The 23,690-nt window shown below is 55.5% G+C and overlaps 1 protein-coding gene across 6 annotated transcripts in view; it reads right to left on the bottom strand.

Moving 5' to 3' along the window:
• ptpn4a (protein tyrosine phosphatase non-receptor type 4a) overlaps positions 1-23,690 on the bottom strand; it is a 404,635-nt gene that overhangs the window by 83,804 nt on the left and 297,141 nt on the right. For all 6 annotated transcript variants that reach the window (XR_005944523.1, XM_041200092.1, XM_041200091.1 and 3 more), the window contains one exon: positions 4,523-4,657. Coding sequence is in view for 5 of the 6 variants with exons in the window: in XM_041200092.1 (XP_041056026.1) it covers positions 4,523-4,657 (135 nt within the window). In the remaining variant the exon portion in view is untranslated. The remainder of the gene's footprint in view (positions 1-4,522; positions 4,658-23,690) is intronic.

The raw sequence follows: 23,690 nt of genomic DNA, 5'->3' as shown, positions 1-23,690 counted from the left end.
TCTGCAGCCAAGAGTATGAGTGCTGAAGGCTGTGTTGCTTGCATGGTGTCAGGGTTAAAGGACATCTCCTCCAGGCTGAGAGGAACTCCCAGTGGGAGGGACAGGATCCAGTTTGTCGTGGTTCACATGAGTGCCAATGACATAGATAGGACTAAGAAAGAGGTTCTGCTAAGAGAATATTGATCAGCTAGGGGCTAAATTAAAATGCAGAGCCGCAAAGGTAATAATCTTTGGATTATTACCTGAGTCACAAGCAAATTGGTGTAGGGTTAACAAGATCAGAAAGTTGAATGTGTGGCTCAAAGACTGCTCTAGAAAAATTGTTTTTGATTCATGATGCAACAGCAGCAGTCCTGCAGAGAGTGCTGTACTGTTGAGCAGTCTTCACCTGAATCAGGCTGGCACCAGTTTCCTGGTGAGTTGTATAACTAGTTGTATAACTAGGAGGGTTTTAAGCTAAATAGTTGGGGACGGGTTCACGTGATGGGAGATTTGGAAAGTTAAAGAGAAAGGACAAGACAACAGTACAGGGTAATGGTAACCTGACTGTGATGGGAAGGGACAGAGCATACAAAAATAACCTACAGAGGGGTAAGAAAGTTCTGGTGAAGAGAGAAATCCAGAGCTAGAAGTTGAGGCAATAGAAAGTATATCAAGGTAGGTAAAGACAAGCTGAGTGGGAGAGAAAAGGACAAGGAGTTCACTGGTAATAGCGCATCAGAGTAAGATTCATGCAAGGAATAGTAGTAAAAAAAAATCAGTCACTTTATATGAATGTGCAGACCATCTGCATAGATGAATTGGTGGCACAACAATAGTCCATTGTTTTAGATCTGATCGCCATTACAGAAACATAGTGAGAAAGCGACCAAGGTTGGGAAATAAATATTTCAGGGTACACAGGTTTTGAAAAGACAGGTAGAATGGAAAAGGAAGAGGGGTAGCCCTGATAATAAAGGAGGACATTAGTTAGAAAGGATCTTGGCTCAGGAAATCAAGAAGTAGAATTGGTATGGATGCAGATTAGTAAAAACAAGGGTCAGGAAACACTAGTGGTAGTTGTTTATAGGCCCCTAAACTGTAGTTATACTGTTGGACAGAACATTAAACATGGAATTATTGGAGCTTATAACAAAGGCAATGTAATAGTTGTGGGGGACTTTAATCTTCATATAGACTGGACCATTCAAATTGGCAAAGGTTGTCTCGAAGATGAAATTGTAGAATGCTTTAATGACAGCTTCCTGGAGCAAAACATTGTGGAATTAACTGGGATAATGCTATTCCATATCTAGTATTGTGCAATGAGACAGAGTTAATGAGTAATGTCATAGTAAAAGATCCACGGGGAAACAGTGATCATAATACGGCTGAATTCCACATTAAATTTGAAAGAGCATACTCAATCACAAACAAGAAACTTAAACAAAGCTAATTACTTAGGTACGAGGGGAGGACTGGATAAAGTTGATTGTATAAATAGACCAACAGGTATGACAGTGAATAAAGAGGGGAACATTTAAAGAAGCAATTCAAAATGTTCAAGAAAAATACATTTCATTGAGAACAAAAACTCATCAAGAAGGATCCATCCGTGGCTTACTTAGGGAGGTTAAGGGTCACATTCAATTAAAAGCTTATAATGTTGCAAAGAATAGTATTAAGTCTGAGGATTGGGAGTCTTTTAGAGACCAGAAAAGAGCCACTAAAAACTCGATAAAAAGGAAAAAATAGAATGAGAGTAAACTAGCCAGGAGCATAAAAACAGATTGTAAGAGCTTTTACAAGTATATAAAAAGAGTAGCTAAAGTAAACATTGGTCCCTTTAAGCAGAGACAGGAGAAATTTTCAAGGAGAATGAGGAAGTGGCAGAAACATTGAACAAATATTCCGTGCCTATCTTCACAGTAGAAAAATAAAATCAAAGTCACTTTAAATGAATGCGCAGGCCATCTGCAATAAGATGGATGAGCTGGTGGCACAAGGATAGACCAATGGTTTAGATCTAATCACGATTACAGAAACATGTTTAGAAGGTGACAAAGGTTGTGAAATAAATATTTCAGGGTGTACACATTTTGAAAAGACAGACAGAATGGAAAAGCTGGAGGGGTAGCCCTGATAATAAAGGGGGACATAAGGACGTTAGTGGCTCAGAAAACCAGGAAGTAGGATCAGTATGGATGGAGTTTAGGAATAACAAGGGTCGGAAAACACTAGTGGGAGCTCTTACAATCAATTTTTATATACCAGAAATAGAGGGTAACTTAGGGGCTTAAAAGTGTGAGAAAATTAAAATAATTAATATCAGCAGAGAAAAAAACTAGAGAAATTCAAGGGATGAAAATTCAAAAAATCCCCTAGACCTCATGGCCTACATCCTAGGGTTCTAAAAGAGATAGCTGCAGAGATAGTGGATGCGCTGGCTATTTTTTTTCCAAAATTCCATGGATTCTGGAATGTTTTCAGCAGATTGGAAGTTAGCAAATTAACACCACTGCTCAATATAGGAGGGAGAGAAAACAAGGAACTACAGGCCAATTAGCCTTACATTAGTCATAGGAAAAGTGCTGGAATCTATTATTAAGGAACTCTTAACAAAGCACTTAAGAAAAGCACAGTATGATTAGATCAAATCAACATGGTTTTACAAAAGGGAAATAGTGTTTGACTTAGAGTTGTAGAGTTTGTATTAAAGTTTTTTGAGAATGTAACTAGTAGGGGAGATAATGGGAAACCAGTAGATGTAGTATACCTAGACTTCCAAAAGGCATTGGATAAGGTACCACACAAAGGTTAATAGGTAAGATTTGGGGATACTATATTAGATGGATAGAGGACTGATTGACAGACAGGAAGCAGAGTAGGGATAAATGGGGCATTTTCAAGTTGACAGGCTGTGACTACAGGACTGCTGCAAGGATTAGAGCTGGGGACCCAGCTATTTACGATCTACATTAATGACTTAGATGAAGAAACAGAGTGACGTATCTAAGTTTGTTGATGACACAAAGGTAGGTGGGAATGCAAGCTGTGAGGAGGACACAACAAGGCTGCAAAGAGATACAGATTAAATAAGTGGGCAACAAGGTGGCATTTTGGTTGTAAGAATACAATAGCCTAATACTTTTTAGAAGATATAAAACTTGTAAGTATTGACGTTGAGAGAGACTTGGATGCACTCAAAAAACAAATTTTAAAAAATAAATAAAAAATTAAAAACAATACAAAAAACACAAAGTTAGCATGTAGGTATGTTAATCAATTAGGAAAGCAAATGGAATGTTAACCTTTACTGCAAGGAGGTTGGAGTACAAGAATAAAAAAGTTTGCTACAATTGTATAGGCTTCGGTGAGATCACACCTGGAATATTGTGTGCATTTTGGACTCCATACTTAAGGAAGAATATACTGGAGACAGAGCACCGAAGGTTCACTGGATCGGCCCCTGGGATGACAGGTTATTCAGTGATGAAAAGCTGAGTAATTTGGACCTAATATTCTCTGCAGTTTAGAAGGTGAAAGGTAATCTCATTGAAATCTTCAAGATTATGAAGGGGTTTGACAGGATAGATGCTGAGACCTTGTTTCCTCTGGCTGGGAAAATAGAACAAGAGACCACAGTTTCAGGATAAGGGGCCAATCATTTAGGACTAAGATACAGACATTTTTTTGTCTCTCAAAGGGTTGTGAACCTCTGGAATTCTCTACCCCAAATGGTTGTTGATGCTATCATTGAATATATTTAAGGCTGAGATAGACAGATGTTTGGTCTTTTAGAGAATCAAGGGAAATGAAGAGCATGCAGGAAAGTGGAGTTGAAGTCCAAGATTAGCCATGATCATACTAAATGGAGATTTCCAAAAGCCATTGGGTAAGGTACCACACAAAGGTTATTAGGCAAATTAAGGACTCATGGATTTGGAGATGATATACTAGAATGGATAGAGGATTGATTGACAGACAAGAAGCAGACAGTAGGGATAAATGGGGCATTTTCAAGTTGAAAGGCTACGACTACCGGTGTGTTGCATGGATTAGAGCTGGGGCCCCAGCTGTTTACAATCTATATCGATGATTTATTGAGGAAACAGAGTAATGTATCTAAGTTTGCTGACAACGCAAAGCTAGGTGGGAATGCAAACTGTGAGGAGGATACAGAAGCTGCAAAGAGATAGAGAGGTTAAATAAGCAGACAACAAGATGGCAGATAGAGTATAATGTGGGGAAATGTTCCCACAGGCGTAATGGGCTGTGTAGACAAATCCTGCTCCTATTTATTTATGTTCTTACAAAAAGTTAGGATTCAGTTATGATTATGTAATTCATCTTTCCCTCCCAACATAACCTCTTTGTAAAACTTTATTCCAATGAAGCCATTTAGTTGGGGAGCGATAGAATGGACAAGATGCTGACAAAGGCAAATAATAAAGGGGATAAAAACATTTGCAATATAACTGGCACTATTAAAATCTCCCCCTTAATTCTGCCCCTTAAATAAAAGCTTGCATTTGTTACTCACTGATTTGGAGTTCCAGGGGGAGAGCGTGAAGGGAGACTTTGTGTTTCAAGTCGGTCATCTGACAGTGAATTCCTGCTTACCGATTCCCAGTCCATCCCGCTCATCATCTTTCTCGTTAATGGCTTACTGGGTGATCTGAATCATTAAAAGGGGAAAAAAAACAGTTTTTTTAAAAGTGAGGCTTAATGAGGGAATATCATCAATTAAGTCTTGACACTATGTTGAGACAACAAATGTAGATCTTACATATAAAGTCAGGCCTAAAGCTACATTGTAAAGTAAATGTACATTGCTTTAAATACAATCCCTCTAATCTCCAATGAACACAGTTTAAAACAACAATATACAGTGAGCAGCAATACCTCAACAACATGATTAACCACTGGTGATTACTGTGAGCTATTAAATACATGATCTTCATCTTATAAAGCTTCAAACCAAGCAGCCATTAATCATTTTTGTTGTAAACTGAACAACTTTAAACGAGAACACTAATTTACGTAAAACAATTCATTATGTTCCCACCGCCTCACTGTCCACATTTTCTTCCCCATAACTAGTTCCTTTTCAGACATTAGACAGTGTTCCAAGCAGATACTCTGAACATTTATGCATTTATACTAGTTTTCCCACAGTACGGTAAACAGAAAATCATATGCTGAAAATGCACACCTCCACCTGCCTACTCATCTCCTTCTTGAGCTAGATTTGTATATTTAGACTATAATTTTTACCTGCAATGCACATATATTAAATGCATTTAATCCAGTTCTTTTCAAATTAGAATACCGCTATCGGAAACAAAAGATAACCTGTCGTTTGTTATGTATTTTCTAAAAACTGAAGGGAAAATATCTCAACAGTTTTAACTTACGGGTCCCACCCACACTCAAACTGGTTTGACGGATTTCCTGTGCAATTTGGAAATTTCGCAGAAAACTTAACCACATTGCATTAGTGAGCTGTTCTCAGCCGTGGTTTATCTGACCACCGTGGTTCTGTCTGCACTGCCATTTCCACTGTCACATGGAAAATATGCCAATAATCAGCTAAACTCTGTGGTGAAAAATGCTGTATAAAATTCCTTCCTTCTCCAAGTCTCTCCTTTCTTTTTGCCCTTCCCAGGTGTTATTCCAAGTTATTGTTTTATGCTCCAACATATTGGTAAACACTGCAAGTATTCCAGAACTTCCATAAACACGTAAGTTTTGAACTTGCACCATAATCACCAGCTCACCCACTGTCTGATTTTGGTGATCACGATCTGTAAAAACAGTATATTTTAAGATAGGAAAACACCCCAAGACATTTCACAGTAGCGCAGTCAGAAGAAACTGGTACCTTGCCAAGGAAGGTGATATTAGAGGGTTCTAAGAGGTAGGCTTTAGGAAAGTCTAAAAAGGGGAGATCGATGGGGAGGCAGATTTAGAGAGGGAATTCTAAAGCTCAGGGCCAAGGCAGCTGAAAGGTGAGTATTTCCACATACACCAGAAGTAGTTTTCTTCAAGGGGTATTTGGTACATAAAAGGACACGCTTAGGTAGTTCATTCATTTCTTTTGAAATGTCTTCACAGAAAAAAGTAAAACATATTAACTAAATTAAGTAAATAAAAATAGATGCATTTGAGCTACAATGGACTAATGATTCTGATAATACATTTAAAAACAAAATCATACACTTTATTACACTATTTTATATTTAACAAGACAATATGCTGCCACAGTTAACTTTTATTTGCTCAAACATAGTCAGTAATGATCAAAGTATATCAATAAACTGTATTAATTCAGTAAAGGATAAATATGGAATCAAGCAGGTCATGGTAAAATCCTGGTCTTTTTTATAAGATATGAAAGGTACAAACTTTACAGAGATAACAGAACGAGCTAGATGTGGAACTGAAAAGATGATTTTTCATGACTGTAATTTCCTTCTTCAACAAAAGAAACCTCAGAATCAACCAGGGCAATTATTTTTTCTAAGCATAATAAACAAGGCCCTTCATTATATTTATGATTACATTATTATTTTATTGTATATTAGCATTATCTGTCAGCCTGAGTCAGGTGTTCATACCTTAAGCCCCACTCCAAGACCTGGGCACATAACCTAGCCTGAAATTTCAAGCAACACTGACGTGCTTTGGCAGAAGTGCCATTTTTTCAGAAGAGGTATGAATCTGAAGTACCCTTTTCTTAAATAGGTGGTGCAAAAGATTGCATGGCCTTGCCAATAGTCATCCCTCAATAGTCCCCAACAGGAGAGATAAACTGATTATTTATCTCATTGCTGTTTATAGGGCCATTATGTTTGCTTCAATAAGTGACTACATTTCAAAAGTAATTAACTGGTTGGGAAGCGCCTGGATCGTCCAGAGGACATGAAGGCAGTTAGCTGTTCCAGTATTGTCCAACATTTTAACTTGGGAATCCCCCCAACGTCCTTCAAAAACGTCTTAGAGCTTGACTGGATTTTACAATAAAAACAGAACTACTCCAAAACAGAGAAGTACAACCACTGGCGCACATAGACAAACAAAGTACTTCCTGCTAATGCCTTTGGAGATCTTTGATTATGTGAGGCCATGACAGCCATGATTGACTGGTGATCCCCTCAGGCTTAGTTTCTTCTGTGCTCGGCCTTTGACCCATGACAACAAATGCACATTAAGATGAAAGTTGCTGCAAATTTTAGTGAGTGGAGAATATTTGCTTTCCACTTTGGATTTGAAAAGTTTGTTGAACAAGAATAATTGACTATTCTACAAAATTGGGAAAAAAAATGAAGAACTTTGAGTCATCTTAGGGAGAGGAAAGGGCGAGCGAGGGGTCGGCGAGAGCGAGGGGTCGGCGAGCGAGGGGTCGGAGAGAGCGAGGGGTCGGAGAGAGCGAGGGGTCGGAGAGAGCGAGGGGTCGGAGAGAGCGAGGGGGCGAGCGAGACCGAGGGGTCGGCGAGCGAGGGGTCGGCGAGAGGGGGCGAGCGAGGGGTCGGCGAGAGGGGGCGAGCGAGGGGTCGGCGAGAGGGGGCGAGCGAGGGGTCGGCGAGAGGGGGCGAGCGAGGGGTCGGCGAGAGGGGGCGAGCGAGGGGTCGGCGAAAGGGGGCGAGCGAGGGGTCGGCGAGAGGGGGCGAGCGAGGGGTCGGTGAGAGGGGGCGAGCGAGGGGTCGGCGAGAGGGGGCGAGCGAGGGGTCGGCGAGAGGGGGCGAGCGAGGGGTCGGCGAGAGGGGGCGAGCGAGGGGTCGGCGAGAGGGGGCGAGCGAGGGGTCGGCGAGAGGGGGCGAGCGAGGGGTCGGCGAGAGGGGGCGAGCGAGGGGTCGGCGAGAGGGGGCGAGCGAGGGGTCGGCGAGAGGGGGCGAGCGAGGGGTCGGCGAGAGGGGGCGAGCGAGGGGTCGGCGAGAGGGGGCGAGCGAGGGGTCGGCGAGAGGGGGCGAGCGAGGGGTCGGCGAGAGGGGGCGAGCGAGGGGTCGGCGAGAGGGGGCGAGCGAGGGGTCGGCGAGAGGGGGCGAGCGAGGGGTCGGCGAGAGAGGGCGAGAAAGGGGTCAGAGAGAGAAAGAAAAGGGTGAGAGAAAGAGTTGAGAGAGAGAAATGAAAAGGGGTCAGAGAGAGAAAGGGGTCAGAGAGAGAGAAAGGGGACAGAGAGAGAGGGAGAAAGGGGTCAGAGAGAGAGAGGCCAGAACGAGAGATAGAAAGGGTTAAGAGAGAGAAATAGGTCAGAGAGGGAGAGAGAAAGAGGTCAGAGAGGGAGAGAGAAAGAGGTCAGAGAGAGAGAGAGAGAGAAAAAGGTCAGAGAGGGAGAGAGAAAGAGGTCAGGGAGGGAGAGAGAAAGAGGTCAGAGAGGGAGCGAGAAAGAGGTCAGAGAGGGAGAGAGAAAGGGGTCAGAGAGGGAGGGAGAAAGAGGTCAGAGAGGGAGAGAGAAAGGGGTCAGAGAGGGAGAGAGAAAGGGGTCAGAGAGGGAGAGAGAAAGGGGTCAGAGAGGGAGAGAGAAAGGGGTCAGAGAGGGAGAGAGAAAGGGGTCAGAGAGGGAGAGAGAAAGGGGTCAGAGAGGGAGAGAGAAAGGGGTCAGAGAGGGAGAGAGAAAGGGGTCAGAGAGGGAGAGAGAAAGGGGTCAGAGAGGGAGAAAGGGGTCAGAGAGGGAGAGAGAAAGGGGTCAGAGAGGGAGAGAGAAAGGGGTCAGAGAGGGAGAGAGAAAGGGGTCAGAGAGGGAGAGAGAAAGGGGTCAGAGGGAGAGAGAAAGAGGTCAGAGAGGGAGAGAGAGGGGTCATCCGAGAGAGGGAGAGAGAGAGAGAGAGAGAGAGAAAGGAGCCAGCAAGAGAGAGAGAGAGAAAGGGGGCAGAGGGAGGGAAGCAGAGAGAGGGGGAGGGAGAAGAGGAGAGAGAGGGGAGAGAGAGAGAGAAGGGGGCCAAAGAGCGCGCAAGAAAGAGATCAGAGAGTGAGAGTGAGAGGGGTCGTCAGTGAGAGAGAGAGAGAGAGAAAGAAAGGGCCCAGAGAAAGAGAGAGAGAGGAGAGAGAGAGAATGAGTGAGAGAGAGAATGAGCAAGTGAGAAAGAGAGAAAGGGGCCAGTTTGGGGGGGAGGGGAAGAGAGAGAGAGAGGGGCCTAAGGGGGAGGTCAGAGAGAGAGAGAGGGGCCTAAGGGGGAGGTCAGAGAGAGAGAGAGAGAGAGAATAAGAGGGAGAAGGGGGTCAGACAAAGAGGGGTGGGGAGAGAGAGAAAGAAAGGGACCAGAGAGAGAGAAAAAGAGGGAGAAAGAGGTCAGAGAGAGAGAAATGGTTGTGAGAAAGAGAGAAAGGGGGGGGGGGAGAGAGAGTGTGAGCAAGAGAGAGAGAGAAAGGAGTCAGAGATAGAGAGGTGGAGAGAGAGAGAAAGAAAGGGACCAGAGATATGGGTCAGTGAGAAAGAGAGAGAAAGAGGTCAGAGAGAGAGTTAGAATGAGAGAGAGATGTCAGACAGAAAGAGAAAGTGAGGTGAGATAGAGAAAGAGAAAGTGAGGTGAGACAGAGAAAGAGAAAGTGAGGTGAGAGAGAGAGGGGGGGGGGGTCGGAGAGAGAGAAAGGGGCCAGAGAGAGAGAGAGAGAGAGAGAGAGAGAGAGGGGCCAGAGAGAGAGAGAGAGAGAGAGGCCAGAGAGGGAGAGAGAGGCCAGAGAGGGAGAGAGAGGCCAGAGAGGGAGAGAGAGGCCAGAGAGGGAGAGAGAGGCCAGAGAGGGAGAGAGAGGCCAGAGAGGGAGAGAGAGGCCAGAGAGGGAGAGAGGGGCCAGAGAGGGAGAGAGAGGCCAGAGAGGGAGAGAGAGGCCAGAGAGGGAGAGAGAGGCCAGAGAGGGAGAGAGAGGCCAGAGAGGGAGAGAGAGGCCAGAGAGGGAGAGAGAGGCCAGAGAGGGAGAGAGAGGCCAGAGAGGGAGAGAGAGGCCAGTGAGGGAGAGAGAGGCCAGTGAGGGAGAGAGAGGCCAGTGAGGGAGAGAGAGGCCAGTGAGGGAGAGAGCCAGTGAGGGAGAGAGAGGCCAGTGAGGGGGAGAGAGGCCAGTGAGGGGGAGAGAGGCCAGTGAGGGAGAGAGGCCGGAAAGGGAGAGAGGCCGGAAAGGGAGAGAGGCCGGAAAGGGAGAGAGGCCAGAGAGGGAGAGGCCAGAGAGGGAGAGAGAGAAAGGAGTCAGAGAGAGAGGGAATGAGAGAGGTCAGGAGATAGAGAGAGAGAAAGAGCGAGAGAGAGAGATCGAGGCCAGAGAGAGAGAGGGGCCAGAGAGAGAGAGGGGCCAGAGAGAGAGAGAGAGAGGGGCCAGAGAGAGAGAGAGAGAGAGAGGGGCCAGAGAGAGAGAGAGAAAGAGGGAGAAAGGGGTCAGACAGAGAAATGGGTCAGTGAGAGAGAGAGAGAGAGGAAGGGGTCAGGGATAGAGAGAGAGAGAGAGAGTGAGTGAGAGAGAAAGGGGTCAGAGAAAGAGAGGTGGAGAGAGAGAGAAAGGGGTGAGGGAGAGGGAGAAATGGGTCATTTAGAAAGAGAAAGAGAGAGAAAGGGGTCAGAGAGAGAAAGAGAGAGAGAGAAAGGAGCCAACCAGAGAGCAAGAGAGGGAGGAAGGGCCAGAGAGAGAGAAAGGGGTTGAAGTGCGAGAGAGTGGACGCTAGAGGGGTCAGGAGTTGGCGAGGGGTCAGGAGTTGGCGAGGGGTCAGGAGTTGGCGAGGGATCAGGAGTTGGCGAGGGGTCAGGAGTTGGCGAGGGGTCAGGAGTTGGCGAGGGGTCAGGAGTTGGCGAGGGGTCAGGAGTTGGCGAGGGGTCAGGAGTTGGCGAGGGGTCAGGAGTTGGCGAGGGGTCAGGAGTTGGCGAGGGGTCAGTGAGATATAGAAAGGGGGAGAGAGAGGGGTCGAGAAAAGAGAGAGAGAGAAAAAGAGAGGAGAGAGAAAGAAGAGAGAAAAAAGAGAGAAAAAGGAGAGGAGCGAGAGAAAGGGGCCAGAGATAGAGAGGGGGAGAAAGAGAGAGAGTCCAGAGAGGAGGAGAGAGAGAGAGAGAAATGGGTCAGTGAGACGGGAAAGACAGAGAATGGGGTCAGAGAGTGAGTGAGAATGAGAGAGAGGGGTCGAGGCAGAGAGAGAGGGGTCGAGGCAGAGAGAGAGGGGTCGAGGCAGAGAGAGAGGGGTCGAGGCAGAGAGAGAGGGGTCGAGGCAGAGAGAGAGGGGTCGAGGCAGAGAGAGAGGGGTCGAGGCAGAGAGAGAGGGGTCGAGGCAGAGAGAGAGGGGTCGAGGCAGAGAGAGAGGGGTCGAGGCAGAGAGAGAGGGGTCGAGGCAGAGAGAGAGGGGTCGAGGCAGAGAGAGAGGGGTCGAGGCAGAGAGAGAGGGGTCGAGGCAGAGAGAGAGGGGTCGAGGCAGAGAGAGAGGGGTCGAGGCAGAGAGAGAGGGGTCGAGGCAGAGAGAGAGGGGTCGAGGCAGAGAGAGAGGGGTCGAGGCAGAGAGAGAGGGGTCGAGGCAGAGAGAGAGGGGTCGAGGCAGAGAGAGAGGGGTCGAGGCAGAGAGAGAGGGGTCGAGGCAGAGAGAGAGGGGTCGAGGCAGAGAGAGAGGGGTCGAGGCAGAGAGAGAGGGGTCGAGGCAGAGAGAGAGGGGTCGAGGCAGAGAGAGAGGGGTCGAGGCAGAGAGAGAGGGGTCGAGGCAGAGAGAGAGGGGTCGAGGCAGAGAGAGAGGGGTCGAGGCAGAGAGAGAGGGGTCAGAGGGAGAGAGAGGGGTCAGAGGGAGAGAGAGGGGTCAGAGGGAAAGAGAGGGGTCAGAGGGAAAGAGAGGGGTCAGAGGGAAAGAGAGGGGTCAGAGGGAAAGAGAGGGGTCAGAGGGAAAGAGAGGGGTCAGAGGGAAAGAGAGGGGTCAGAGGGAAAGAGAGGGGTCAGAGGGAGAGAGAGGGGTCAGAGGAGAGAGAGGGGTCAGGGGAGAGAGAGGGGTCAGAGGGAGAGAGAGGGGTCAGAGGGAGAGAGAGGGGTCAGAGGGAGAGAGAGGGGTCAGAGCGAGAGAGAGGAGTCAGAACGAGAGAGAGGGGTCAGAGCGAGAGAGAGGGGTCAGAGCGAGAGAGAGGGGTCAGAGCGCGAGAGAGGGGTCAGAGCGAGAGAGAGGGGTCAGAGCGAGAGAGAGGGGTCAGAGCGAGAGAGAGGGTTCAGAGCGAGAGAGAGGGGTCAGAGCGAGAGAGAGAGGTCAGAGCGAGAGAGAGAGAGGTCAGAGCGAGAGAGAGAGGTCAGAGCGAGAGAGAGAGGTCAGAGCGAGAGAGAGAGGTCAGAGCGAGAGAGAGGGGTCAGAGCGAGAAAACGGGGCCAGAGAGAGAGAGGGCAGAGAGTGGGGTCGAGAGAGAGAGAGGGAGTTCGAGAGAGAGAGAGAGACAGACAGAGGGGGGTCGCGAGAGAGAGTGTGAGGGATCGAGAGAGAAAGAGAGGGGTTGAAAGACGGATCAAAAGAGAGAGAGAGGGGTCTCGAGAGAGAGAAAGAGAAACAGAGAGGGGACTCGAGAGAGAATGAGAGAGAGGGGTCGAGAGAGAAAGAAAGAGAGGGGTCTCGAGAGAGAAAGAGGGATCTCGAGAGAGAAAGAAAGAGAGGGGTCTCGAGAGAGAAAGAGAGGGGTCTTGAGAGAGAAAGAGAGGGGTTTCGAGAGAGAAAGAGAGGGGTCTCGAGAGAGAAAGAGAGGGGTCTCGAGAGAGAAAGAGAGGGGTCTCGAGAGAGAAAGAGAGGGGTCTCGGGAGAGGAAGTGAGAGAGGGGTCTCGTGAGAGGAAGTGAGAGAGGGGTCTCGAGAGAGGAAGTGAGGGGTCTCGAGAGAGAAAGAGAGAGGGGTCTCGAGAGAGGAAGTGAGGGATCTCGAGAGAGAAAGAGAGAGAGGGTCTCGAGAAAGAGGGGTCTCGAGAGAGAGAGGGGTCGAGGGAGAGAGAGAGAGGGGGGACTTGAGGGAGACAGAGAGGGGTCTCGACAGATACAGAGAGTGGGGTCGGGAGAGAGACAGAGAGGGGGGTCGGGAGAGAGACAGAGAGGGGTCGGGAGAGAGACAGAGAGGGGTCGGGAGAGAGACAGAGAGGGGTCTCGAGAGAGACAGAGAGGGGTCTCGAGAGAGACAGAGAGGGGTCTCGAGAGAGACAGAGAGGGGTCTCGAGAGAGACAGAGAGGGGTCTCGAGAGAGACAGAGAGGGGTCTCGAGAGAGACAGAGAGGGGGGTCGAGAGAGACAGAGAGGGGGGTCGAGAGAGACAGAGAGGGGGTTCGAGAGAGACAGAGAGGGGGGTCGAGAGAGACAGAGAGGGGGGTCGAGAGAGACAGAGAGGGGGGTCGAGAGAGACAGAGAGGGGGGTCGAGAGAGACAGAGAGGGGGGTCGAGAGAGACAGAGAGTTGGGTCGAGAGAGACAGAGAGGGGGGTCGAGAGAGACAGAGAGGGGGGTCGAGAGAGAGATCGAGAGAGAGAGGGGGTCGAGAGAGGTGGTGGGGTCGAGGGGGGGGGTCGAGAGAGAGAAGGGGGGGGTGGAGAGAGAGAAAGAGAAAGGGGTCAGTGATAGAGAGGGGGAGAGAGAGAGTGGCGAGTGAGGGAGGTAGAGAGAGACAGAGAAAGAAAGAAAAAGAGGCCATAGAGAGATAGAGGACAGAGAGGGAGGCGCCAGGAGAAAGGGAGAGAGAGAGGGGCCAGAGAGAGAGAGGAATCAGCGAGAGAGAGAGAGAGGCGAGAGAGAGAAAGAAAGAAAGAAAAGGGGGCCAGAGAGGAGAGAGAGGCGAGAGAGAGAGAGAAAGGGGCCAAAACACGGAGAGAGAGAGAGAGGGTCACGCCAGAGAGAGGGGCCGGAAGACAGAGAGAGAGAGAGAAAAAGGGGCCATATAGAGAGAGAGGGAGAGGGAGAGGTGGGGGCCAAACGGAGAGAAAGTGAGAGGGAGAAGGGCCAGAGAGAGAAAGGAGAGGAGAGAGAAAGAGTGAGAAAAAGGGGTCAGAGATAGAGAGGGGGGTCGAGGGAGAGAGAGGGGTCGAGGGAGGGGGGGGGGTCGAGAGAGAGGGGGGGGTCGAGAGAGAGAGAGGGGGGGTGAGAGAGAGAGAGGGGGGGCGAGAGAGAGAGAGAGGGGGGCGAGAGAGAGAGAGAGGGGGGGCGAGAGAGAGAGGGGGGGCGAGAGAGAGCGGGGGGGGGCGAGAGAGAGCGGGGGGTGCGAGAGAGAGCGGGGGGGCGAGAGAGCGGGGGGGCGAGAGAGCGGGGGGGTCGAGAGAGAGCGGGGGGTCGAGAGAGAGCGGGGGGTCGAGAGAGAGCGGGGGGGTTGAGAGAGAGCGGGGGGTCGAGAGAGAGCGGGGGGGTCGAGAGAGAGCGGGGGGGTCAAGGGGGGGGGGGGTCGAGAGGGGGGGGTCGAGGGGGGGGGGGTCGAGGGGGGGGGGTCGAGAGAGAGAGGGGGGGTCGAGAGAGAGAGGGGGGGTCGAGAGAGAGAGGGGGGGTCGAGAGAGAGAGGGGGGTAGAGAGAGAGGGGGGTCGAGAGAGAGAGGGGGGTCGAGAGAGAGAGGGGGGTCGAGAGAGAGAGGGGGGGTCGAGAGAGAGCGGGGGGGGTCGAGAGAGAGCGGGGGGGTCGAGAGAGAGCGGGGGGGTCGAGAGAGAGCGGGGGGGTCAAGAGGGGGGGGTCGAGAGGGGGGGGTCGAGGGGGGGGGGGTCGAGAGAGAGAGGGGGGGGTCGAGAGAGAGAGGGGGGTAGAGAGAGAGGGGGGTCGAGAGAGAGAGGGGGGTCGAGAGAGAGAGGGGGGTCGAGAGAGAGAGGGGGGGTCGAGAGAGAGACGGGGGGTCGAGAGAGAGAGGGGGGGTCGAGAGAGAGAGGGGGGGTCGAGAGAGGGGGGGTCGAGAGAGAGAGGGGGGGTCGAGAGAGAGAGGGGGGGTCGAGAGAGAGAGAGGGGGGGTTCGAGAGAGAGAAAGAGAAAGGGGTCAGTGATAGAGAGGGGGAGAGAGAGAGTGGCGAGTGAGAGAGAGAGAGGGAGATAGAGAGAGAGAGACAGAGACAGAGAAAGAAAGAAAAAGGGGCCATAGAGAGAAAGAGGACAGAGAGAGAGGCGCCAGGAGAAAGGGAGAGGGGCCAGAGAGAGAGAGGAATCAGCGAGAGAGAGAGAGAGAGGTTGAGAGAGAGGCCAGAGAGAAAGAGAGAGAGGGAGAGGTGAGAGAGAGAGAGAGAAAGAAAGAAAGGTAAGGGGGCCAGAGAGAAGGAGAGAGAGAGAGAGAACGGGGCCAAAACAGAGAGAGAGAGCAAGAGAGAGAGAGAGAGGGTCGCGCCAGAGAGAGGGGCCAGAAGAGAGAGAGAGAGAGAGAGAGAGAGAAACGGGCCATATAGAGAGACAGGGAGAGTGAGAGGTGGGGTCCAAACAGAGAGCAAGTGAGAAGAAGAAGGGGCCAGAGAGAGAAAGGAGGCAAGAGAGAGAGAGAGAGAGAGAGAGAAAGGGGTCAGAGATAGAGAGGGTGGTGGAGGGAGAGAGCGGGGGGTGGAGGGAGAGAGCGGGGGGTGGAGGGAGAGAGCGGGGGGTGGAGGGAGAGAGCGGGGGGTGGAGGGAGAGAGCGGGGGGTGGAGGGAGAGAGCGGGGGGTGGAGGGAGAGAACGGGGGGTGGAGCGAGAGAACGGGGGGTGGAGCGAGAGAACGGGGGGTGGAGGGAGAGAACGGGGGGTGGAGGGAGAGAGGGGGTGGAGGGAGAGAGGGGGTGGAGGGAGAGAGGGGGTGGAGGGAGAGAGGGGGTGGAGGGAGAGAGAGGGGGTGGAGGGAGAGAGAGGGGGGTGAAGGGAGAGGGAGGGGTGGAGGGAAAGGGAGGGAGGTGGAGGGAGGTGGAGGGAGAAGGAGGGGGGGTTGAGGGAGAGAGAGGGGGGGTCGAGGGAGGGGGATCGAGGGAGAGAGAGGGGGGTCGAGGGAGAGGGGGGGTCAAGGGAGAGAGGGGGGGTCGAGGGAGGGAGAGGGGGTCGAGGGAGGGAGAGGGGGTCGAGGGAGGAAGAGGGGGTCGAGGGAGAGGTCGAGGGAGGGAGAGGGGGTTGAGGGAGGGAGAGGGGGGTCGAGGGACAGAGGGGGGTCGAGGGACGGGGGGGTCGAGGGACAGAGAGGGGGGTCGAGGGAGAGAGGTCGAGGGAGAGAGAGGGCGTCGAGGGAGAGAGGGGGGTCGAGGGAGAGAGAGGGGGATCGAGGGAGAGAGAGGGGGATCGAGGGAGAGAGAGGGGGATCGAGGGAGAGAGAGGGGGATCGAGGGAGAGAGAGGGGGATCGAGGGAGGGGGGTCGAGGGAGGGAGAGGGGGTCGAGGGAGGGGGTCGAGGGAGGGAGTCGAGGGACAGAGAGGGGGGTCGAGGGACAGAGAGGGGGGTCGAGGGGCAGACAGGGGGGTCGAGGGACAGAGAGGGGGATCGAGGGACAGAGAGGGGGATCGAGGGACAGAGAGGGGGGTCGAGGGACAGAGAGGGGGTCGAGGGACAGAGAGGGGGTCGAGGGACAGAGAGGGGGGTCGAGGGACAGAGAGGGGGGTCGAGGGACAGAGAGGGGGGTCGAGGGACAGAGAGGGGGGGTTGAGGGACAGAGATGGGGGTTGAGGGACAGAGAGGGGGGTTGAGGGACAGAGAGGGGGGTTGAGGGACAGAGAGGGGGTCGAGGGAGAGCGGTGGAGGGAGAGAGAGGGGTGGAGGGAGAGAGAGGGGGATGGAGGGAGAGAGAGGGGGGTCGAGGGAGAGAGAGGGGGGTCGAGGGAGAGAGAGGGGGGTCGAGGGAGGGGGGTTGAGGGAGGGGGGTCGAGGGAGGGGGGTCGAGGGAGGGGAGTCGAGGGAGAGAGAGGGGGGTCGAGGGAGGGAGAGGGGGGTCGAGGGAGGGAGAGGGGGTCGAGAGAGAGAGAGGGGGTCGAGAGAGAGAGAGGGGGGTCGAGGGAGAGTGGGGGTCGAGGGAGAGAGAGGGGGTCGAGGGAGAGAGGGGGGGTCGAGGGAGAGAGGGGGTTCGAGGGAGAGAGGGGGGTCGAGGGAGAGGGGGGTCAAGGGAGAGTCGAGGCAGAGAGAGGGGATTCGAGGGAGGGGGTCAAGGGAGGGAGAGGGGTCGAGGGAGAGGGTTCGAGGGAGGGAGAGGGGTCGAGGGACGGAGAGGGGTCGAGGGACGGAGAGGGGTCGAGGGACGGAGAGGGGGAGAGATCGAGGGAGAGGGGTCGAGGGAGGGATAGAGGGCTCGAGTGACAGGGAGAGAAGGGTTGAGTGAGAGGGAGAGAGGGGTCGAGTGAGAGAGAGGGAGGGGTCGAGTGAGAGGGAGGGAGGGAGGGGCCGAGTGAGAGAGAGAGGGGTCGAGTGAGAGAGGGGTCGAGTGAGAGAGGGGTCGAGTGAGAGGGAGAGAGGCGTCGAGTGAGAGAGGCGTCGAGTGAGAGGGATCGAGTGAGAGGGAAAGAGGGCTCGAGTGAGGAATCGAGTGAGAGGGAGAGAGGGCTCGAGTGAGAGAGGGCTAGAGTGAGAGAGGGGGGGCTCGAGTGAGAGAGAGAGGGGTCAGAGAGGGAGAAAAATGGGTTAGTGAGAAAAAGAGAGAGAAAGGGGACATAGAGCGATTGAGAAAGAGAGACAGAGAAAGGGGTCAGACATAGAGAGAGGGAGAGAACGAGAGGGGGCGTGAGAAAGAGGTCAGCGAGAGGTAGAAAGAGAAGGAAAGGGGTCTGAGAGAGAGAGAAAGGGGCCAGAGATAGAGAGGAGGAGAGAGAGAGAGAGAGCAAGAGAATGAGAGAGAATGGGATCATAGAGAGGGGGAGAGAGAGGCGAGACAAAGAGAGAGAGAACGAAAGAAAGAAAAAGGGGCCAGAGAGACAGACACAGACAGAGGAGACAGGAAGAGAGAGAGAGATAGAGAAACAGACAGAGAGAGAAGGGAAAAGGGGCCAGAAAGTGAGAGGGAGAGAGAAAGGAGTCAGAGTGAGAGAGAGAGCGTTAGAGAACAGAGAGCACGAGACAGATAGAGAGGCCAGAGAGAGAGACAGACAAACAGACAAAGAAGGAAAAGGGGACCAGAGGGAGAGAGGCCAGAAAGCATGAGAGAGAGAGAGAGGGAGAAAGAAAAAGGGACCAGAGAGAGAGAGGGCAGAGAGTGGGGTCGAGAGAGAGAGAGACACAGACAGAGGGGGGTCGCAAGAGAGAGTGTGAGGGATCGAGAGAGAAAGAGAGGGGTTGAAAGAGGGATCAAAAAAGAGAGAGGAGGTATCGAGAGAGAGAGGGGTCTCGAGAGTGAAACAGAGGGGTCAGAGGGAGAGAGAGGGGTCAGAGGGAGGGAGAGGGGTCAGAGGGAGGGAGAGGGGTCAGAGGGAGGGAGAGGGGTCAGAGGGAGGGAGAGGGGTCAGAGGGAGGGAGAGGGCTCAGTGGGAGGGAGAGGGCTCAGGGGGGAGAGAGAGAGAAGGGTCTCGAAAGGAAGAGAGAGAGGGGTCTCGAGAGGAAGAGAGAGAGGGGTCTCGAGAGAGGAGAGAGAGGGGTCTCGAGAGGAGGAGAGAGAGGGGTCTCGAGAGAGGAAGCGAGAGGGGTCTCGAGAGAGGAAGAAAGAGAGGAGTCTCGAGAGAGAAAAAGAGAGAGGGGTCTCGAGAAAGGAAGAGGGAGGGGTCTCGAGAGAGGAGAGAGAGGAGTCTCGCGAGAGAAAGAGAGAGAGGAGTCTCGCGAGAGAAAGAGAGAGAGGGGTCTCGAGAAAGAGAGAGAGGGGTCTTGCGAGAGAAAGAGAGAGAGGGGTCTCAAGAGAAGAGAGAGAGAGAGAGAGCGGGGTTGAGGGGGAGAGCGGGGTCGAGGGGGAGAGCGGGGTCGAGGGGGAGAGGGAGGGGTCGAGGGGGAGAGGGAGGGGTCGAGGGGGAGAGGGAGGGGTCGAGGGGGAGAGGGAGGGGTCGAGGGGGAGAGGGAGGGGTCGAGGGGGAGAGGGAGGGGTCGAGGGGGAGAGGGAGGGGTCGAGGGGGAGAGGGAGGGGTCGAGGGAGAGAGGGAGGGGTCGAGGGAGAGAGGGAGAGAGAGAGAGGTGTCGAGGGAGAGAGAGGGGTCTCGCGAGGGGGGGGGTCGAGGGAGAGAGAGGGGGTCGAGGGAGAGAGAGGGGGTCGAGGGAGAGAGAGGGGTCTCGCGAGAGAGAGAGGGGTCTCGAGAGAGAGAGAGAGAGAGGTGTCGAGGGAGAGAGAGGGGTCTCGCGAGGGGGGGGTCGAGGGAGAGAGAGGGGTCTCGCGCGAGAGAGAGAGAGAGAGAGAAAGAGGGGTCGAGGGAGAGAGAGGGGTCGGGCGAGGGGGGGGGGTCGGGCGGGAGAGAGAGGGGTCTCGAGAGAGAGAGAAAGGTCTCGAGAGAGAGAGAGAAAGAGGGGTCGAGGGAGAGAGAGGGTTCGGGCGGGAGAGAGAGGGGGTTCGGGCGGCGGAGAGAGGGGGTTCGGGCGGCGGAGAGAGGGGGGTCGGGCGGCGGAGAGAGGGGGGTCGGGCGGCGGAGAGAGGGGGGTCGGGCGGCGGAGAGAGGGGGGTCGGGCGGCGGAGAGAGGGGGGTCGGGCGGCGGAGAGAGGGGGGTCGGGCGGCGGAGAGAGGGGGGTCGGGCGGCGGAGAGAGGGGGGTCGGGCGGCGGAGAGAGGGGGGTCGGGCGGCGGAGAGAGGGGGGTCGGGCGGCGGAGAGAGGGGGGTCGGGCGGCGGAGAGAGGGGGGTCGGGCGGCGGAGAGAGGGGGGTCGGGCGGCGGAGAGAAGGGGGTCGGGCGGCGGAGAGAAGGGGGTCGGGCGGCACAGAGAGGGGGGTCGGGCGGCACAGAGAGGGGGGTCGGGCGGCACAGAGAGGGGGGTCGGGCGGCACAGAGAGGGGGTCGGCGGCACAGAGAGGGGGTCGGGCGGCACAGAGAGGGGGGTCGGGCGGCACAGAGAGGGGGGTCGGGCGGCACAGAGAGGGGGGTCGGGCGGCACAGAGAGGGGGGTCGGGCGGCACAGAGAGGGGGGTCGGGCGGCACAGAGAGGGGGGTCGGGCGGCACAGAGAGGGGGGTCGGGCGGCACAGAGAGGGGGGTCGGGCGGCACAGAGAGGGGGGTCGGGCGGCACAGAGAGGGGGGTCGGGCGGCACAGAGAGGGGGGTCGGGCGGCACAGAGAGGGGGGTCGGGCGGCACAGAGAGGGGGGTCGGGCGGCACAGAGAGGGGGGTCGGGCGGCACAGAGAGGGGGGTCGGGCGGCACAGAGAGGGGGGTCGGGCGGCACAGAGAGGGGGGTCGGGCGGCACAGAGAGGGGGGTCGGGCGGCACAGAGAGGGGGGTCGGGCGGCACAGAGAGGGGGGTCGGGCGGCACAGAGAGGGGGGTCGGGCGGCACAGAGAGGGGGGTCGGGCGGCACAGAGAGGGGGGTCGGGCGGCACAGAGAGGGGGGTCGGGCGGCACAGAGAGGGGGGTCGGGCGGCACAGAGAGGGGGGTCGGGCGGCACAGAGAGGGGGGTCGGGCGGCACAGAGAGGGGGGTCGGGCGGCACAGAGAGGGGGGCCGGGCGGCACAGAGAGGGGGGCCGGGCGGCACAGAGAGGGGGGCCGGGCGGCACAGAGAGGGGGGCCGGGCGGCACAGAGAGGGGGGCCGGGCGGCACAGAGAGGGGGGCCGGGCGGCACAGAGAGGGGGGTCGGGCGGCACAGAGAGGGGGGTCGGGCGGCACAGAGAGGGGGGTCGGGCGGCACAGAGAGGGGGGTCGGGCGGCACAGAGAGGGGGGTCGGGCGGCACAGAGAGGGGGGTCGGGCGGCACAGAGAGGGGGGTCGGGCGGCACAGAGAGGGGGGTCGGGCGGCACAGAGAGGGGGGTCGGGCGGCACAGAGAGGGGGGTCGGGCGGCACAGAGAGGGGGGTTGGGCGGCACAGAGAGGGGGGACGGGCGGCACAGAGAGGGGGGACGGGCGGCACAGAGAGGGGGGACGGGCGGCACAGAGAGGGGCATCGGGCGGCAGAGAGAGGGGGGTCGGGCGGCAGAGAGAGGGGGGTCGGGCGGCAGAGAGAGGGGGGTCGGGCGGCAGAGAGAGGGGGGTCGGGCGGCAGAGAGAGGGGGGTCGGGTGGGAGAGAGAGGCGGGTCGGGTGGGAGAGAGAGGCGGGTCGGGCGGGAGAGAGAGGGAGGTCGGGCGGGAGAGAGAGGGAGGGCTGGCGCGAGAGAGAGGGAGGGCTGGCGCGAGAGAGGGGGCTGGCGCGAGAGAGGGGGCTGGCGCGAGAGAGGGGGCTGGCGCGAGAGAGGGGGCTGGCGTGAGAGAGGGGGGTCGAGGGAGAGAGAGGGGTCGAGGGAGAGAGAGGGGTCGAGGGAGAGAGAGTGGGGACGAGTGAGAGGGAGAGAGCGGTCGATTGAGAGGGAGAGAGCGGTCGAGTGAGAGGGAGAGAGCGGTCGAGTGAGAGGGAGAGAGGGCCCGAGTGAGAGAGGGCTCGAGTGAGAGAGGACTCGAGTGAGAGGGAGAGAGGGCTCGAGTGAGTGCGAGAGAGGGCTCGAGTGAGTGCGAGAGAGGGCTCGAGTGAGTGCGAGAGAGGGCTCGAGTGAGAGAGGGCTCGAGTGAGAGAGGGCTCGAGTGAGAGGGAGAGAGGGCTCGAGTGAGAGGGAGAGAGGGCTCGAGTGAGAGGGAGAGAGGGCTCGAGTGAGAGGGAGAGAGGGCTCGAGTGAGAGGGAGAGAGGGCTCGAGTGAGAGGGAGAGAGGGCTCGAGTGAGAGCGAGAGAGGGCTCGAGTGAGAGCGAGAGAGGGCTCGAGTGAGAGCGAGAGAGGGCTCGAGTGAGAGCGAGAGAGGGCTCGAGTGAGAGGGAGAGAGGGCTCGAGTGAGAGAGAGAGAGAGGGCTCGATTGAGGGGGAGAGAGGGCTCGAGTGAGGGGGAGAGAAGGCTCGAGTGAGGGGGAGAGAGGGCTTGAGTGAGAGGGCACGAGGGCTCGAGTGAGAGGGAGAGAGGGCACGAGTGAGAGGGAGAGAGGGGAGCTCGAGTGAGAGGGAGGGAGGGGAGCTCGAGTGAGAGGGAGAGACGGGGGCTCGAGTGAGAGAGAGAGGGGTCAGAGCAGGAGAGAAATGGGTCAGTGAGAAAAAGAGAGAAAGGGGACATAGAGCGATTGAGAAAGAGAGACAGAGAAAGGGGTCAGAGATAGAGAGAACGAGGGGTGGGGGGGGAGAAAGAGGTCAGTGAGAGGTCAGAAAGAGAAGGAAAGGGGTCTGAGAGAGAGAGAAATGGGTCAGTGAGAGAGAGAGAAAGGGGCCAGAGATAGAGAGGAGGAGAGCAAGAGAGAATAGGGTCATAGAGAGGGGGAGAGAGAGGCGAGACAAAGAGAGAGAGAACAGAGAAAGAAAAAGGGGCCAGAGAGAGAGACAGCAACAGACAGAGGAGGGAGGGAGGGAGGGAGGGAGGGAGAGAGAGAGAGAGAGAGAGAGAGAGAGAGAGAGAGAGAGAGAGAGAGAGAGAGAGAGAGAGAGAGAGAGAGAGAGAGAAGGGAAAAGGGGCCAGAAAGTGAGAGGGAGAGAGAAAGGAGTCAGAGTGAGAGAGAGAGCATTAGAGAACAGAGAGCACGAGACATATAGAGAGGGCAGAGAGAGAGAGAGAGACAGACAGACAGACAAAGAAGGAAAAGGGGACCAGAGAGAGAGAGGCCAGAGAGCATGAGAGAGAGAGAGAGAGAGAGAGTGAGAGGGAGAAAGAAAAAGGTGCCAGAGAGAGAGAGGGCAGAGTGTGGGGTCGAGAGAGAGAGAGACACAGACAGAGGGGGGTCGCGAGAGAGTGTGAGGGATCGAGAGAGAGAGGGGTTGAAAGAGGGATCAAAAGAGAGAGAGGGGGTATCGAGAGAGAGAGAGGGGGTATCGAGAGAGAGAGAGGGGGTATCGAGAGAGAGAGAGAGGGGGTATCGAGAGAGAGAGAGAGGGGTATCGAGAGAGACGGGGGTCAGAGGGAGAGACGGGGGTCAGAGGGAGAGACGGGGGTCAGAGGGAGAGACGGGGGTCAGAGGGAGGGACGGGGGTCAGAGGGAGGGACGGGGGTCAGAGGGAGGGACGGGGGTCAGAGGGAGGGACGGGGGTCAGAGGGAGGGACGGGGGTCAGAGGGAGGGACGGGGGTCAGAGGGAGGGACGGGGGTCAGAGGGAGGGACGGGGGTCAGAGGGAGGGACGGGGGTCAGAGGGAGGGACGGGGGTCAGAGGGAGGGACGGGGGTCAGAGGGAGGGACGGGGGTCAGAGGGAGGGACGGGGGTCAGAGGGAGGGACGGGGGTCAGAGGGAGGGACGGGGGTCAGAGGGAGAGATGGGGGTCAGAGGGAGAGACGGGGGTCAGAGGGAGAGACGGGGGTCAGAGGGAGAGAGAGGGGTCAGAGGGAGAAAAAGGGGTCTCGAGAGAGGAAGAGAGAGAAGGGTCTTGAGAGAGGAAGAGAGAGACGGGTATTGAGAGAAGAGAGAGAGGGGTCTTGAGAGAGGAAGAGAGAGAGGGGTCTTGAGAGAGGAAGAGAGAGAGGGGTCTTGAGAGAGGGGTCTCGAGAAAGAGAGAGAGGGGTTTCACGAGAGAAAGAGGGAGAGGGGTCTCGAGAAAGAGAGAGAGGGGTCTCGCGAGAGTGAGAGAGGGGTCTCGCGAGAGTGAGGGGTCTCGCGAGAGAAGGGTCGAGGGAGAGAGAGGGGTCGAGGGAGAGAGGGGGTCGAGGGAGAGAGAGGGGTCGAGGGAGAGAGAGGGGTCGAGGGAGAGAGAGGGGTCGAGGGAGAGAGAGGGGTCGAGGGAGAGAGAGGGGTCGAGGGAGAGACAGGGGTCGAGGGAGAGACAGGGGTCGAGGGAGAGACGGGGTCG

This window comes from Carcharodon carcharias, chromosome 12, assembly GCF_017639515.1.
Source record: "Carcharodon carcharias isolate sCarCar2 chromosome 12, sCarCar2.pri, whole genome shotgun sequence".
NCBI lineage: Eukaryota > Metazoa > Chordata > Chondrichthyes > Lamniformes > Lamnidae > Carcharodon > Carcharodon carcharias.
Note: the sequence above shows the minus strand (reverse complement) of the source record. Positions and strands in the feature narration are given on the sequence as shown.